Source organism: Bos javanicus, chromosome 28, assembly GCF_032452875.1.
Source record: "Bos javanicus breed banteng chromosome 28, ARS-OSU_banteng_1.0, whole genome shotgun sequence".
Classification (NCBI taxonomy): Eukaryota; Metazoa; Chordata; class Mammalia; order Artiodactyla; family Bovidae; genus Bos; species Bos javanicus.
Genome location: NC_083895.1, coordinates 3,539,727 through 3,557,334, shown reverse-complemented (window position 1 = coordinate 3,557,334; position 17,608 = coordinate 3,539,727). Strand labels below are relative to the sequence as shown.

The following is a 17,608-nucleotide window of genomic DNA, read 5'->3' as shown; positions in this document are numbered from 1 at the left end:
CACAGTACGTAGATATGCTGGAAATTATTTCTTTTCTGTGGCATAATTCTTCTAAGGAAATTGAAAGAATCAATCATGTAGCAAACAATGTGATGTGAATCCCTTCCTTTTTAATATATTGTCTTTTGGTGATTATCATGAATTTCTGCCTATACAGTGGCTCTGGTTTGGGAAGAGGAATCTTGGGGACTGGGATGAGAGGTCAAGAATGGAATTGCCTGCCTGTTGGTGGCAGAATGGTCCCCACATTTTCATTCTTTATGCATTCTTATAAATAGCAACATGCCTTTCCATTTTGTATAATTATTTAGTTAATACCCAGTTGGGTTTGTAAGCCCTGACATTGCCATGGGTTTATTTTATTTCAGAGCAATAGTGACTTTATGGACCAATTACCATCAATGTGACTTATTGCACTATTTGTGGGAGGCAGAGGGGAGCAAGAAAACAAGACAGAATGATCATATGCACCACTATCAACAGGATGACAGCCACACACTCCTGCCCAAGGAAAAGGGGCAGTTGGAATCTTTCTGTTCTATTTATCAAAGCACTTATGTCCAGGTGATTGTGCTACATTTTAACAGATGATTGTGTTTCAAATGTGTTAGGTAAGGAGACACTGAAATAGTGTTGTTAGAATAATCAATATGTTGGTTATTTTTATTTAAAAGATGTCAAATGTGAAGAACGATGACGAATGACTGTCTACCTAACTCCAGATGCTGCCACTCTCAAATTACAGGGATGTTAAAAGGAGACTGAGTGAGCATCTGACCTCAGAAATGGACCGGTGAGGCTGGCTCCTAATTGGAACAAGGTTCCCTGAAGCCAGACAGCCCTGTATTTATAAGAGCAAGCGGCGCAGCCCACCGTGACCCATGGGTAGCAGCCAGGAAACTGTGACTCTTCGCCTACCTGGAGCGTTTCCGTAGCGCCTGATTCAGAACCAATGGGACGGACAGTTCCCTGGCGCCCGCCTCAAGGCGCGGACTGCGGAAGGGAACCAGAGCGCGGAGGGTCCGCGCACCGTCAGCAGGATTGAGCGGCGGAAGAGCACACTGCGTCTCCCTTCCACCTTTTGGTTCCTCCCTTCCCCTCAGAGGGCAGCGAGAGGCCTGTGGTGGCTGTCCCGGGAGGCGAGTCCCTACAAGCGAGGGGACCGGCCGTAGCCGCAGCCGTCCTCCCCCCGGACTCACCGCCTCTGCCCGCTAGCAGTGCTAGATCGCAACACCGCGCCCAGCCTCGGCGGGGCGGACGGGTGGGCGTCCCTGGCGCAAGACCCGCCCAGCCCCTCCCGCCCCGTCCGGGCCTGGCTCCCGATTGGCAGGCAGGCTAGAAGTGCGAGGAGGCGGGGCCCGCCTCTGTCGGCTCGCGCCCGGGAAGGTCGGCAGGGGAGCGCAGGGTGCCGCTGGGAGGGCGCGCGGGTACGCGGCGGGCGCCTAGGAGACGCAGCGGCGGTTGGAGCGGTGGCGCTTGGTCCGGGCCGCAACCCCTGCCTCCCGCCGCGGCCCGCAGTCCGCGGCGCCCGAGCTCCGAGGCGTTTTCCCGGGCGCTGGGCCCGCGGCGGCCAAGACGGCGGGCCGGCCGGGCGCGGGGCGGCGGGCACTGTGCTGCGGGCTGCGGTGGTGGGGGACGGCGGGCCGCGGCGCGGGCCCCGGGCCCGGCGCGTGCGGCTGGGAGGCGCTGTGGGGGGCTGGCGCGCGGGCGGCGGCCGGGGCCATGGCCGAGAGCGGCGGGGCCGCGCGGAGGAGGGCGCCGGCGCTGCTCGAGGCGGCCCGCGCGCGCTACGAGAGCCTGCACATCTCGGACGACGTGTTTGGCGAATCGGGCCCTGACAGCGGCGGGAATCCCTTCTACAGCACGTCGGCCGCCTCGCGCTCCTCCTCGGCTGCCTCCTCGGACGACGAACCCGAGCGCCCCGGCCCCGCGCGGGGCCCCGGCTCCCCGGCGCCTGGCGCCCCCGCCGCGCAGGAGTCGGAGGAGGACGAGGCTGGCGCGGGCTGGAGCTCCACACTGCGGGACCGCCCGCCCCCGCGCTTCGAAGACACTGGCGGTAAGGCGCGGCCCGGGGGAGGCCAGGCTGCCCCGGCGCGAGAATTCCAGATGCTCCGCCCGCCGGCTTGCGGGTGGCAGCTGTGCGTTTCAGGAAACACACGAGGCTGCAGGAGCAGGGCTCTAAAGTGCTAGCGAGGCTGCGTGCGGGGGCTCCGCCGACTCTTCGTGGGTGGACAGGAAGAGGCGAGGCCGCGGCAGCACTTTGCGGCTGGCGAGGACGTGGGTTGGGGGGTGCTTCCCTCACTTGCTAGAAGGTGTCCCCGCGTCCTGCAACGGAAGCCAATCACACCTGTAGGGTCTCTCCTTAGGGGTGAGTTAGACTTTACTAGTTGAAGGAATACTGGAAACCTGACGTGTCTTGGGACTGGGGGAGTCATTTTGTATTGGCTGGCTCCAGAGCAAGCTTACCCAGATGCTAGGTGTGGGGCAGGTAGCCGATGGAGCGAAGCTGAAAGGTTACCAGTGGCGTCTTCACTGGACTTTAGTTTTCTTCAGTTAATCAGAGAAACTTTCCGTGTCTTGCCATTCAGGATCTCTTGTGAAAAACAGGGAAGAGTGAAATGATCAGTTTAGCAGCGTTAAGGCACTTGCTTCAACAGAAGGAGCTTTCACGTGTTTCCTGCTTATTGCTATGGTCATAGACCAGCTGGAGAAGGTCGGAGAAAGGCTGGCAGCTCTGCTGCCTGAGATCCTCTTTGCTGCCTCCTTTTGGGGAGTTGGTTTTAAGATATCTCCACTTTCCCTTCAGAAGCTCAGCAGCCTCTGTCCTCTCTGGGAGGTGGAGGCCCGCCATTCCCACTTGTCCTCTGATGCTTTTGTTCTTGCTCTGCGGCCTTCTTGGTCTTCTGTGGCAGTCCCTTGTTTCTGCACACTATTTTTATGGATGGACTTTGCAGCTTGTAATGTTGATGACCAGGGAGTGGCTGCAGTGGGCTTGATGCTGGGCGTTATGCAACTTTTCCTGCCGCTTTCCCTGATGATTGTTCAACCAGTGGAGAACACAGCACATAGGAGGACAGGCTCGAGGGACTCCCGGCTGGTCCTGAACTGGGTGGGATAAGGCATCACGATGCAGCCTGCTGGTAGGGCTGGCTGGCTTCTCAGCAGGGAGGTCTGCAAACCTTAAGCAGGCTGGCTGCAGTGTGAATTTACTAAGCTACAGCTGGGCTTCCAGAGTCCAAGTTAGCTATACAGTGTTTGGGGTGGGTCAGTTTAAAAGCATCTTCTTATCTGGGCTTTGATTAAGAGTTTGGGAGTTTTCAGTCACATCACACTGTATAATCCTTTTCCACCCCTATATTTTCCAAAGTGTCATACCTTCTTCCAGCCCCAGACAACTGATTTCCTGTTGGCTCTTAAGAATTGTACCTGCCCAGAGCCCTGATTTGACAGGCCATATGCTGTAATGTCTGTGATCCAGTTTTTGATCTCAGAACACCTGAGATGTATGTCTGCTTGAGCGGATTATAGCGTTCTGTATTGGGGAAAATAGGGAAGTTAAGTTAAGCCTGGTTATGAATAAGATTTGTGAGGGCTGGTTTGAGAAGGTTAACATTTTTAAAGCAATATTATGTTTTTTAGTGATAGTGATAGTGAAGTAGTTCAGTCATGTCTGACTCTTTGCGACCCCATGGACAGTAGCCAACCAAGCTCCTCCGTCCATGGGATTTTCCAGGCAAGAATACTGGAGTGGGTTCTTAGTAACCTATAAATGGGAGAAATTCTGCAGCAGAGCAATTTACCACTGCAGCAGTTAAACGGTCATGAAGAGCAGTTGGTGTTAGGTTTAAATTCTGCTTCCTTCAGATGTCTACTGAGTTCACACCTAGATCTGAGAATCGCAGTCAAGCACTTTAACCAGACATTAGTGGTTATTTGCGGAGAAGGCGATGGCACCCCACTCCAGCACTCTTGCCTGGAAAATCCCATGGACGGAGGAGCCTGGTAGGCTGCAGTCCATGGGGTCACTAGGAGTCAGACACAACTGAGTGACTTCACTTTCACTTTTCACTTTCATGCATTGGAGAAGGAAATGGCAACCCACTCCAGTATTCTTGCCTGGAGAATCCTGGGGACCGGGGAGCCTGGTCTATGGGGTCACACAGAGTCGGACACGACTGAAGTGACTTAGCAGCAGCAGCAGCAGTGGTTATTTGATGCTATTTATACCTAGTTTTGTTTTCCTATTTTGTGTAGGAGCGCAGCTCTATTTCAGAATTTTCTTTCTTTTTGCAGCACTTCTCCCTGAGGGAAATTTGGGTGGTGGTAGAGGGATGAGGTTGATGGTTTATTATGCAAGAATTCAGGTTCCCTAAAACAATGGAAATGATTTATGGGGGCTGAAAATAGATGCAGAAATATGCTGCTGGTCAGAAAAAATCCCTGTGTCTTAGTGGTATGGAAACAGATGTGTGTTAAGAGGCTTGAGAGCTGCACCCAGGTCACCCTGAGAGCAAAGAGGGTCAACCTGTGAAGTTTACCAAGTCCAATAGATAAGACCCTCCAGCCAGAGTGTGTTCCCCAAGTCCAGGAATGCAAGCTGCATTTCCCTGCATCTTTGGTTCCCAGTTTATTGATGGGTCTCACTGGGGTGATCTGGTGGGAAGAGGACCAAGCAAGAAGGTGACATTTTGATTTGTAATCAGCGCTCATCAGAGAAAACCCCTAATAGAAATTGCTGTTGTTGCTAGACTCAGATGAGGAAAGCAGAGGATTCTAGACTCATGGAACAGGTTTCCTGCTTGCCTCCTGCTATAAAAACAGACAAACAAAACAATACATGTATGGAAATAGCGTATACGCATGTGATTGTCTTAATTGTAAATGTATATCGCTTGTGCTGAGTGTGGTTTCTTCTATCAGAAGGAAATTATGACTGATGTCTGGGGACCCTCTTGATAACCTAGAACCCTTTTCAGAGAGTCCCTGTGTAGGAGAGAGAGACACTGGGCACCATTGTGCTTTTCATCTGCATTCAAAGCTGCCTTTGGTCCCATGGAAGGAGAGCACACAGTAGGGAGACTGAGGTTGCAGAGTGAGGAGGTGGTGGGAGCATTCTGTTGTTACGGTTGAGACTCCTAACTGCCCTTCAAGCTGTTCTGGTTTCCTCAGCCTCCTCCTTCTGTTTTTTACCCAGTGTATTTAGCTTCCTGGATCAGGCTCCCTAGAAGTGCAGCTGGCACTTATGGGAGGGAAGGTCCTCTCCCTCACACCCCCTTCTCTTCTTTCCCCTCTTCCTGGATCCCCCTGGGATGAGATTTAAATACAAGGACTCCCTCCATTTGCTGCGCTGGCTGGCTGACAGGCTTTTAACCCCTGTGTGGATGGAAGGTCAGCCTGGGAGCAGAAAGTGGTTACTGGGGGCTCAAGCCCCTATCCTTGCAGGGCACCCCTCCCCCAAGACAGTCCCTGTCAAGCTCTCAGCCTCATCTGCCTACTGTGGAAACAACCAACATAGCATGCAGACTCACTCTTTGGAAGCAGCGTGAAATTCAGCTGCTTTGGGGCTCCTGCCCTTTCTGAGCAGTCTAGTAATTTGTTCTCTCTGACAAGGCAGAGGAACGGGCAGATCCACAGACACTCAGGACCCTTCTGTTCAGCTTTGTGGGTCCTTTGTTGTGGCAGGCTGGGGTCTGAGCTTGCTCTTTCCATAAGAGGTTGGACTTCACAGGAGTTTTCTTCCCATGTACCATGTCAGCCACCATCAGTCATCATTCAGTGGGGAGGTATGACCTTGAGAAGCTAGGGAGGAACATATTGCCTTGAAAATCAACACTGTGAAATGTCTTATCTCTTGAGTTTGTTGTTGGTTTATTTGGTTTAGAATCTTTTTGACTAACAAGGAAGAGAAGCATCTTTTTCTTAAAACCAGAATTAAACCAATACCTTCTATTGTAATGGAATTTGTGAGCTAAGATCCTGGACCCCTCTCTCCCGTGTCAGGTAAGCATCTGCTCCCACCTTTAGCTCTGTAGCTCCAGGAGGAGCTCAGATCATGGTAAGCTGTGAGATAAATCACATGCAATCCTACCTAATACTGAAGGGTGTTTCCAGTCACAGAATTCAGAGAAGGGAGCTTTGTGGGAGAGACGTTTTGCTCTTTTTCCAGGAGTCTTTTCCTGTGATGGGAAAACTTGAGCTCACGATGAGGATAATAACACACAGTGTGCATCTATAACTCGCTTTATCATGCAGTATTGCACTGAAGAATCTTCACAGGTACTCTGTGTGGGAGAAGTTCTCTTCTGCACTTTTCAGAGAAAGAGGTTGGTCTTTTCTGCCAGAGTCTTGGGGGTAATAAGATTACCTTGGCTAAGTGATCAGCACCATCTAAGTACTCAGACTTGATAATTCAGGAAAGGTAGTGAGTTGTTTTGTTTTTAATCTAGACTTTTTTCCAGTAAAAAAAAAAAATTTATATTTATTTTCATGTTTATGCATGGATGTACTATTTACTTTTTTGGAAGCATATATAGTTCTAGGAGGCTTAATGCAGGTATGGATTTGTGTAACCAGTCCCACCATTGAGGAATGAAACAGAAGAGCTAGGATTTTATCTCACTTCTAATTTAACCCCTGCGCCCCTGAGCCATTGTCAAGGGAGGTCATTGCTCCTCTGCATGGAGCAGGGCTTTGGACACACCAGCCCCTGGGAGTGTAATGTGGTCTACTAAGTCTTAAAGTCTAAAACTCACCCTTATTTTTAAAGAGCTATGATTGTGTATTTTTTTCTTATTATATGTAATATATGTTCATTTTAGGAAGAAACGAAAAAAAATGATAAAACTTAAAAATCCCATAATCTCCTATTACTCAGAGATAATCACAGTTATCACTTTGAATGTATCCTTCATATATCTTAAGTTATGTGTTATTGGGTGACCTGCTTTTTAATTCTAAGTAATATATTGTAAACATTTTCCATTTAAATTATAAAATGTGTTTTTTAAAGAATCTGTTCCCTTTGGGTGGGTATTGGGCTCATTGCCCCTCTCCCTTGTGTTTACAAATATTCATTTGTACTTTTTATGCTGTGATAAATACTCTTGAAGTTTAAGTTTGTATGCACACTTTTAATATATTCCTCAGCATAAAATGATCAAAACCGAATTGAATGAGGATTTTTGTACATTTTAACTTTTTTTTTAATATTTGTGAAACAGCCTTCTGGAAATGCACCTATTTAGACTCTGGTCAGCAGTGTACCAGGAAGTCTGTTAGAAAGTCTGGCTTCTAAGGCAGCAAATCAGTGTGTAATTCCTGCTGGCAGTGTGGTCCTGAGTGAGTGTTCCCTGTGATAAAGCTCACTGAGGTGTGATACACACAGCACGAGTCATGCACAGCACGACCGTACAGCCCCCCAGGCCCAGGGAAAGAGAATCCCTCCGAGCCTTTCCAGCCAGTACCTGTCTGCCCCAGGGGTAGCCATGTTCTGATTTCTGTCACCATCAATTACTTCTGCCTGTTGTTTTGGTCTGGGTTCTTAGTTCATCATTATACCTGAGATGTATGTAACAATCTATTTTTATTTTGCTGTGTAGCATTCCATTGTATAAATACTACAGTTTGTTATCCATCATCAGTGGACTTTTGGACTGTTTCCAGTCTGGGACTTTTATGAAGACGGCTGCCACCAGGCTTCTTGTGCTTGTTTGTGATGGACATATACACGGTTTCCCTGGGGTGTACGTACCTAGGAGTAGGATTGCTGAGTCATAGAGTAGACGCATGTTTCGGCCTCAGCACTGTGGACACTGGGCTGGGGGTCCCTTTGTTGCAGAGGCTGTCCTGTGCATTGAGTATGCTCAGCAGTACTCCTGGCCTCTGCACACCTTCCTCTAGTCATGACAGATAAACATACCACCATGCACTGTCTGTGTCCAGTGGGGAACACAGTCATCTGCAGTTGAGAACCACTGCTGTAGTAGATACTGCCAGATGGTTTCCAGTTTACACACCCACCAGCAGTGTATGAAATGTGCCATGTATTAATCCAGCAGGCATATTGAACCCTGCTGGGATAAAACGGTAAGTAAGGCATGTCTCCTGGGGTCCAGTAAGAGAGACAAAGTGAAGAAAATGAGATAAGAGTCTGTGATCAAGGTAAACACGGATTTAGATGGGATTCTAGAGGTGCCTCACCTAATCCAGCTGGGCTGGGGAAGAGGAGGTGCCTCTGGCAGAGGTGACCCCTGAGCTGCATCCTAAAGAATAAAAATGAAACAGGTGAAAAGGAAGGAAAAAGGCATCTTGAACAAGGGAACAACTTGGGCACAGGCTGGGTGGGGTGGGTAGAAGGTGAGCCATCTTTGCCTGAGGGCAGCCCCATTCTCCCTTCAGCTGAGCAGCCTTGGTGACAATGTCTTGAAATTTGATGTTTGTAATTGTTACCACTGCAAGTAGCTGTAGCCAGAATCTGAATACTAAGTTCCAGCATAGATGCTGGGTCCTGTAGGGAGTGGAATTTAGCAGGTTTAGCAAGAAATAAGTGCTCAGAGAGGGCGGAATCCGTGGAGAAGCACTGGGGTCTTTTTAAGAAAGGAAGAGGGAATATGACAACCAAAGTTAACGTGGTAAAACCTTTATTGGTAAGGGAAGTATAGTATTAGCTTCCAATGAGGGGGAAGATGCCATGCTATAAGAACAGTAGAAAACCTAAAATTTCATGTCATGTAAAGGGACATGCTGCCTAGACTGGCACATGGTATAAAGAACTTTCTTCCGCTTGTATGTGAATTCCAAGAAGAATTATTACAGAACTGTGAGTATCTGGCCATACTTTTTTCAATTTATTAAATGCCTAGAAGGCAATGGCACCCCACTCCAGTACTAATGCCCGGAAAATCCCATGGATGGAGGAGCCTGGTAGGTTGCAGTCCATGGGGTCGCTAAGAATCGGACACGACTGAGCGACTTCACTTTCACTTTCCACTTTCATGCATTGGAGAAGGAAATGGCAACCCACTCTAGTGTTCTTGCCTGGAGAATCCCATGGACGGAGAAGCCTGGTAGGCTGCAGTCCATGGTGTCACACAGAGTTGGACACGAGTGAAGCGACTTAGTAGTAGTAGTAGTAAGTATTAGTGTATATTTAATTAATTTATTAAAACAATTAGAAAAAAAATCCTTTTACTTCTCACATCTTTGCCATTGCTTCCAGCTTAGAACTGAGACATCCCTCATTGGTCTGGACGTTGGATCCTCTGTCAGCTGGGGTTCCCAGATTCCAGTCTTGTTGATGCCCTGCCCCCTGCCTCCCTCTCTCTCTCTCTTCCCATTGTCTTTGGAAGAAGAGGGATCTTTACAAACCTGAGCTTATCCACTCTCCTGTGCTTAAAACTTTTCAGTGGCTTCAACCTTCAAGTCAAAGGTAGTCCCCGAGTCCTGCACAGGGCCTCCTAGCTGCCTTCCTTTTCCACATGCCTTTGGACCCTTGTCCTGCAACACTCTCCAGCCACTCAATCTGCTCATCTTGGAGCCTTTGTGCCTGCCTGACTCTCACCTAGAATGTTCTTCCCCTCAATACTTGAATAGCAACCCTTGCTTGCTGGTCTGGTCTTGGTTCAAATGTCACTGCCTCCAAAAATCTAAAATTACCTTCTTCCCTAAGGTGCCTTTTAGTATCCATTTAAGCTAATTTTTCTCCCAGGTCTGAGATGTTGGATGTTTTGGTCACTACAGTAGTTCCTCAAGTTTTGTTGGATGAACAAAAGAATGGATGGATGCAGAAGTAGATTTTTTTAAATGGCGTGGAAATTGGTATCAGTGAATAAATGTTTACAAGGACCTGTGTGTTTTTTAACATCCAAATTGTGGAAGTGTGGATAGGTTGACTCACAGGGAGTGGGTTTCTTCCCAGAAAGGCACCAAAGCAAGTCTGGAGTGTGTTTTACAGGGATTTCCATCCAGGATGGAAGACTGGGGCACTCTCCAACCCTTGGGCTTCTACACCCTGTCCACTTCCTCATTAACCTTTAAGCCAGGACTCTGTTAGGAATTTGTGGGGGAGCCAGCTGCTCGTGCTCCATTAATTTTTTAACAAACGCTTGTGTATCACTTCCTATGTGTCAGATAGTGTCCTGAGCGCTTTCTAGCCTATGTAATCCTCAAAACAACAATGTGAGGTTAATACTATTATTTTTCCTATCTTTAACTTAAGGAAACTGAGTCACAGAGAGGTTAAGTGACATAGGGTGGACTGGTCCTTTTGATTAGGGTATAAGCAAGCATCATGTGCACCATGATTTATGCCAATCACATCAACTAATTAAAAATAAGTCTCTTGTAGGAGGCTCTGAGTTGAAGGTCATTGTCATTCTCCAGATCTGTTTCACCTGTTGACTTTTATCCCAGGCATTGGCTGCACTTAATTTCCCAGCCCCTCTGCAGTGAGAGGGGCGGCTGCCTGGGTTCTGGGCAATGGTAGATGAGACAAAGTGTGGACCCCACTCTCAGGCCTGGTCAGGAGGGAGGCTTCTCTGGGCCTCCCTCTACTATCACCATCATCATCATCGTCTTCTTTATCACCACCATCATCACTTATACCCACAGAAAACTGTGATGATTTCTTTTGCCCTGCAGGATAGAACAAAGAGTGACTGTTCCCCAACTTTGTGCAGGGAGCTAGAAATTGAAGACCAGGACTCTGGACTGGGGAGTGTGTTGGAAAGGGAAGCTGGAAGGTGACCTGTGGTGTGTCAGAGATACTGGGGCCACCAGGTGAAAGAACCTTGTGTCTGAATCACCATTTGGAGCAAAGCCACCCATGAATCAGTCATATCTGCCGTGGACTACATTTATGAAGAAATGACCTTCTCTCTTGTTTGCTCCATCATGCGTTTGGCAGGGGCTGGGGGAGTGGGTGGTTACAGCAGCCAGCAGAATCCTATTTGCACAGATGCTAAAGGAAAGAGATAGATGGGGAAAAGCTAATTCAAATCAGTAGGGCTCTTGTTGATTGTACAAGGATTCATATGGAGAAATTATAAGAAAAAAACCTAGAGGAAAAAAAAAATGAGTTCTTTGCATTCTCTCAGTGAAGTTCCCATTGTAACTTTGGAACAGGTGAAATAATGCAGGTAATCTGTCTGCACTGGACATTCTAGACTCAGTTATTAATTGCTCGTTGATGTTTTGAAGCAGTAGGGGGTTGGAAAGAGGCTTGCTGGTCAGCTTCTGGTGGAGAGCGAGCACGCCCAGAGTAAAAGGCCCAGTCTCTGTTGAGTGCTCACCCCGCGATCTTGGGCAGGGGGCCCAGTGAAGCCTAGCACTGAGAATCAGTAAAGACACACGGTTGAGCACGAAGCTGGTGCTACATTCCAGGTAGCCGATTTTCATTCCTTCAAACTACTCTTTCCTATGTGGCCAAAATGGACATGATGGATATTATACTGCTTAGATTTTCAAAACTTTTTAGCAACCAGAAACCTCAGGACAAATCCAGGGGGGCTTCCTTTGAAGCTGGAATGAGAGGCCTCAGAACCTGTCCAGCTGGTCTCCCCGCCCTCCCTGGAAGCCCTGTGTGTGCAGCACCCTGTGAGTGCCCCAGGACCCCTCTTCCGTCAAGGGCCTTCAGCTGGGACTCAGGGAATGGAGGGAGACTCCCATAGGCGGGTGACAGACATCAGTGGAGAAGCAGTTACTGCTTTTGTATCTACTGGGCTCCATCCTCTCCGAGATGGTGGTTAGGAAGCCAGTAGGTGGATGCAATATTGATGTTTCAGAAACTCCAAAAGGCTTCTGTGGCAAAGGCAATTAAAAATTTAATGACTTTAGAAGAACTAGAAGAGGAGGAGACCTGTTTTCTCAAGTTTAGAAAATGGACTTATAAAGAGAATATAAGGGATCAGGATAAAGGATGATTTCCTGGAAGAAAAAAATATAAATAAGTGGAATCATTTCAAGAATGGTTAGTGAAGGGCTTGCTTGTTTGGGCTCCTTCTACATTTGGGGAACTGGAGAATCAGCATCTTAAATCAGCATCCCTGGGACCCCTGCTGAGTTAGTGAGGTGTGCTGAGTAATGGTTCTGAGGTTCTGTGGTGAGCACACCTTCACTTCAGAATTCACATTAAAAAAAATCTACACCTTCTTCATCTGCCTGTAATGATGCCTACTTCCCTGGCCCCCAGCATTTGAGGTAAATAAAAATGGTTCTTTGGTTTGTTCTTATTACTCGTGTATTTCAACAAAATCGCCAATCTGATTTCCTTGGCTAGCTGGGGAACTGGTCCACAATTATGGCATCCGAGGGGACATGCATTCTGAATTCCAGGGGACTCTGGAAAAGTATGAAAGTGAAAGTGAAAGTGTTAGTTGCTCAGTCATGTCTGACTCTGTGACGCCATGTGCTGTAGCCAGCCAGGCTCTTCTGTCAATGGAATTCTCCAGGCAAGAATACTGGAGTGGGTTGCCATTTCCCTCTCCAGGGGTTCTTCCCGACCCGGGATCAAACCTGAGTCTCCTGCATTGCAGGTAGGTTCTTTACTCTCTGAGCCACCAGGGAAGCCCTGGAAAAGTATACTTAATTGGAAATTGGAGATAACTACAGTGAGAAGTCTTTTATGATTGAAATAGGTGAATTTTAGGTAAATATCACCAAGTGTAAATCCACACTGTATATCTTACATTTACAGACACTTTCATCTTCAGGAACTTTGGCAGAGAAGAAATAGATTTTGAAAAGATGTAAGTACATTCAGGGAGATGGCAGATTACATGAAGAAAGTTGGAGTGGCTGCCAGGGTACACCCCAGACTCCTGAGGGTGGTGTGTGGGATGCTTTGTTTTGTTGGGAGGGAGTGGGGACCTGTCCCAACTTGGCATTCAAAGCACCACCTCCCACAAGGCAGCTCCAGGCACCCAATTATGAGATCCTATCTGGTCTTTGCAGTCAGCAAAGTACTCTCCCTGTTGCCCTGTTGGGCTCCTGAGAGCAGTTCCCGTTGTCCCTGCTGCCAAAGGACCAACCAAAGCCATGTGCCCCTGAGGTGTGCTAACATTCTTTCACTCCAGCAGGTTATTGGCAGCAGGGCTGGAAAATGATTAAGTAAAATTGGCTGGGAATCTAAAGCAGAACATCCTCCCAAAGAAAAGTTCTTGAGTTCAGATTTCATATCTTCTTTTGAATACACTTAATTCACCTGGCCTGTGATGGGCCAGGCACTGTGTTAGCAGCTGGGGCTTGAGAAGTAGATACAGGAAGCTTGGCACCCAATGCTGAAGATGGGACATGCTCAAATACTTAGGGCCTGAGTGGTAGGTGCTGTGTTAAGAAGGGTGTCTAGTGAAGGGTGTCTGGTGCTGAGGGAGCAGCCGGGATCAGCACTTCTGCAGAGCTGTAGTAAACGTGACCAGGGAATGGCACCAAGGGAAGCCAGGGGTGGTTTGTTCAGATCCCTGCTCCACAGTGTCTCCCCCAGAGATAGGATCGGGAGTTGGGCAAGAAAGAGTCACTCTGGATAGAAGAGTCATGGCTGTGCCTAAGTTCTGACCTGCAGCCAATACATACTTCCATTAGAGAGTCCAGTTAAAGGTGATATTGACAAGACAGTATCTAAACTTGTTACTGGGAATAAAAAAGGCCAGTGATACTTGTGGAGCTAAAAACAAAAGGAACACTTCTTTTCTTGATAGTTTTAGTACTGTACAGTCTTTTAAAAATTATACACATGAACTGTCTAATTTTAACTGTAATCCTGTTTTACCCCCTTTTTAAAGAACTTTTTAGAATTCTAAAATTTTTTTAGAAGCACTGCCTGCCTCTGTGCAGTCCATGTTGACAACTTGTTGCTCGTGGGTGTGTGGGTGCTCAGTCGCTTCAGTCGTGACTCTTTGTGACCCTATGGACTGTAGTCTGCCAGGCTCCCCTGTCCACAGGATTTTCCAGGCAAGAATTCTGGAGTGGGTTGCCGTGCAACCCAAGGGGTGGGACCCACATCTCCTGCATTGCAGGGGGATTCTTTACTCACTGAGCCATCTGGGAAGCCCTTGTTGCTCATACACAAACACATTTGTGAATGTACATCATGTGTAGGAATTTTAGGGGTCATTGCTTAACAAATACAAGGTCATTTTATATAGCTTTCTATTAATGCTCTTCTCATTTAAGAATACTTCATCAATAACTTCCTTCTTTTTTGCACTTACTTAATTTTAAAAGGAATAGCTGCTAAACTTTTATCCAATGCCTTTATTTTTTATCAAAATGCATTTATTGGTATGGTTCTGTTTTTTTTTTTTTTTTTTCACATTTAATTTATTGACGAGGTAGATTTCATTGATTTCCTGGTACTGAGAGTCCCTTACTTCCCTGGAATACATCCAGGTTGGTCTCTCTGATAGATGGCTGAATTCTGTTGTTTGCTGGTGTTAGTTCAGAGTTTCTGTAACTAACCCATCATAAGCCAAATTTGTTCATTGTTTACCCCTCTTATCTCTCTCAGATGTGGGTATTAAAACCATCTGCAGCTTGATAAAGTGAATTGGTTTATTGTTTAATTGCTTGCTGCCATTCAGCGGTGTAAATATGTGTCAGATACAACTCAGCTGTGAACCTGTCTGGTCCTCCTACTTCTGAATTTACCACATCTTGAATCATTTTGATGATTTATGTTTTCCTAAGAAATCATCTATTTTTCCTAGTCTTAAATGCAAAATTCCATGCAATTTTGAAAAATGGTTCTTTTTGATTTGCTTTTATAATCTGTACTTGCTTTTATGTGTCTGTTCTCAGTCTGGTCTTCTGGTTCTGCACATCCTCTCTCCCCTAGCTCCTCCTTTCCTTCTGCCCTTTCCTTCAGTTTCTCCACCGTTTCTCTCCCCTGTCACCCATCTTCTCTGTCTTACCCTTAATTGGGCCTGTGAGGTGTCTTTCTATATTGTTGGTCTTTTCAAAGAATTAGCTTTGAGGGAATTCCCTGGTGGTCCAGTGGTTAGAGGGCCCAAGTTCTACCCTTGGTTGGGGAACTAAGATCCCAAATGCCGCACAGTGTGGGAAAAAAAATAAATTAGCTTTTGAGTTGTCCCTGTAATTTTTTTAATTTAAAAATTTACCTTTGTTATAACTTCTTTCTTTTCATTTATTGAACTGTCTTTTTATAATTGGTTTAGGTGGTTTCTTCTCATTTAAACCTCATGGTTTCTTCTCATTTAAAAAAATCTCTAGTGTTGAAGGCATTTGACACTGAAATCTCCTTAGAGTGTACCTTCTGGTGTATTCTGTAAGTTTTAATATGAAGTATTGTCTTTCTGTTGCTTTCAAGGTTTATTTCAAGTTCTCCTTTTAATTTCTCTTTGATCTAAGTGTATATTTCTTAATTTATTAGTAGTCAAGATTTTTTTGTTACTTGATCATTTAATTCCTTATTGGATTGTGGTCAAAGAACTGTCCTTTAAATCTTTAATTTGAAAGGTTTGTAAAGGTCTTCTTTCTTGCCAAATATCAAATTAATCTTTACAAATGTGGCATACAGAGGTAATAAAAAATGTATGTTTTTAATTTGAGGGAAATAAGGGTGTCTGTTTCCCTATCATCTGTGTGTGTGTGTGTTTTTCCTGGCAAGTAGATATTCCCATGTGAAGAGCTGAACTTTTACCAGGTGCTTGCATTTTTAAGTCTTTGTCTGCCATGTTATTTGGTGCATGTTTACTTAACACCTTTTATATCTCCCCACTAAGCTGCGCCTTTAATAACACCCCTCTTCCTCTTGCCTTAATTTTAAGTCCAGATTGTTTGCTGTTAGTTTTGTCTTTCCTGCTTTCTCCTCCTTGGCATATTTTCTGCTGTCTTCCTTGCCTGGTGTGTTCTTCCCAACCCCATCTGCCTGTGTTTCATGAACAGCATATAGGTGGACATATATTTTGACACAACATGATACACTCTTTAGTTGGAGAAATCAATCTGTACACACTTAAATCATGGCAAACAAGCATCACTTTCATTCCTTCAGTATTATTCAGTCCACTTTTTTCTTTCCCTTTTCCTCATGTTTGGTGTTTTGATCAAGTTGTTTATTTTTTTACGCATAGAAATTCTTTGCATTTTGGGGTAAGAGCTTTACTGAGGTAAATTCACAGGTCATACAATTTACCTGTTTTTATGTCTACAGTTTAGTGGAGCTTCATATGTTTCCAATTTGTATAAACGGTCAGTTTTAGAACATTTGAATCATCCCCAAAGGAAACCTGGCCTTCGGCAACTACGAATTTACTTTCTGTCTCTGGGATTTGCCTATTCTGGAAATTGCATGGAAATGAAATCCTACAGTATGTGTGACTTGTGACTAGTTTCTTTCAATTAGTGTAATGTTTCCAATGTTTACTCACCAGTTGATGATCATGTGGGCTGTTTTCACTCTTTTGCTATTATGTTGTTGTGCTGTAATGTTCAGTTGCTCGGTCGTGTCTGACTCTTTGTGACTCCATGGGCTGCAACACACCAGGCTTCCCTGCCCTTCACTGTCTCCTGGAGTATGCTCAAACTCGTGTCCGTTGAGTCAATGGTGTCATCCAACCAGCTCACCCTCTGTTGCCACCTTCTCCTCTTGCCCTCCATCTTTCCAAGCATCAGGAGTTTTTCCAGTGAGTTTGCTTTTTGCATCAGGTGGCCAAAGTATTGGAGTTTCAGCTTCAGCATCAGTCCTTTCAGTGAATATTCAGGGTTGCTTTCTTTTAGGATGGACTGATTTGATTTCCTTGCTGTCCAAATGAAAGTGAAAGTCACTCAGTCATGTCTGACTCTTTGCAATCCCATGGACTGTAGTCTGCCATGCTTCTCTGTCCATGGAATTCTTCAGGCAAAAGTACTGACGTCTCAACCCAGGGCTCGAACCCAAGTCTCCCACATTGCAGGTGGATTCTTTACCGTCTGAGCCACCAGGGAAGCCCTGCTGTCCAAGGAATTCTCAAGAGTCTTCTCAAGCACCACAATTTGAAAGCATCAGTTCTTCCGTGCTCAGCCTTTTTTATAGTCCAACTCTCACATACATACATGACTACTGGAAAAACCGTAGCTTTGACTCTATGGACCTTTGTCGGCAAAGTGATGTCTGCTTTTTAATACGCTGTCTAGGTTTGTCATAGCTTTCCTTCCAAGGAGCAAGCGTCTTTTAATTTCATGGCTGCAGTCACTATCCACAGTGATTCTGGAGCCCAAGAAAATAAAGTCTGTCACTGTTTCCATTGTTTCCCCATCTATTTGCCATGAAGTGATGGGACCAGATGCCATGATCTTTGCTTTTGAATGTTGAATTTTAAGCCAACTTTTTCACTCTCTTTCACATTTATCAAGAGGCTCTTTAGTTCCTCTTGGCTTTCTGCCATTAGGGTGGTGTCGTCTGCATATCACGGCAATCTTGATTCCAGCTTGTGCTTCATCTAGCCCGGCATTTCACATAATGTACTCTGATATAAGTTAAATAAGCAGAGTGACAATATATACGCTTGACGCACTCCTTTCCCAATTTTGAACCAGTTCATTGTTCCATGTCCAGTTCTGTTGCTTCTTGACTTGTTTACAGGTTTCTCAGGAGGCAGATAAGCTGGTCCAGTAT

The 17,608-nt window shown here is 46.1% G+C and overlaps 1 protein-coding gene and 1 long non-coding RNA gene across 2 annotated transcripts in view; one reads left to right on the top strand and one right to left on the bottom strand.

Annotated features, from left to right (window-relative positions):
- LOC133240281 (uncharacterized) overlaps nt 1–1,303 on the bottom strand; it is a 56,306-nt gene extending 55,003 nt beyond the window's left edge. Inside the window, exon 1 of the long non-coding RNA XR_009734174.1 lies at nt 919–1,303. This is a non-coding gene — a long non-coding RNA (uncharacterized LOC133240281). The remainder of the gene's footprint in view (nt 1–918) is intronic.
- A 70-nt stretch (nt 1,304–1,373) lies between these two features.
- PGBD5 (piggyBac transposable element derived 5) overlaps nt 1,374–17,608 on the top strand; it is a 98,101-nt gene continuing 81,866 nt past the window's right edge. The window contains exon 1 of the mRNA XM_061404792.1: nt 1,374–2,056. Within this exon, the coding sequence (XP_061260776.1) occupies nt 1,723–2,056 (334 nt within the window). The 5' untranslated portion in view covers nt 1,374–1,722. The remainder of the gene's footprint in view (nt 2,057–17,608) is intronic.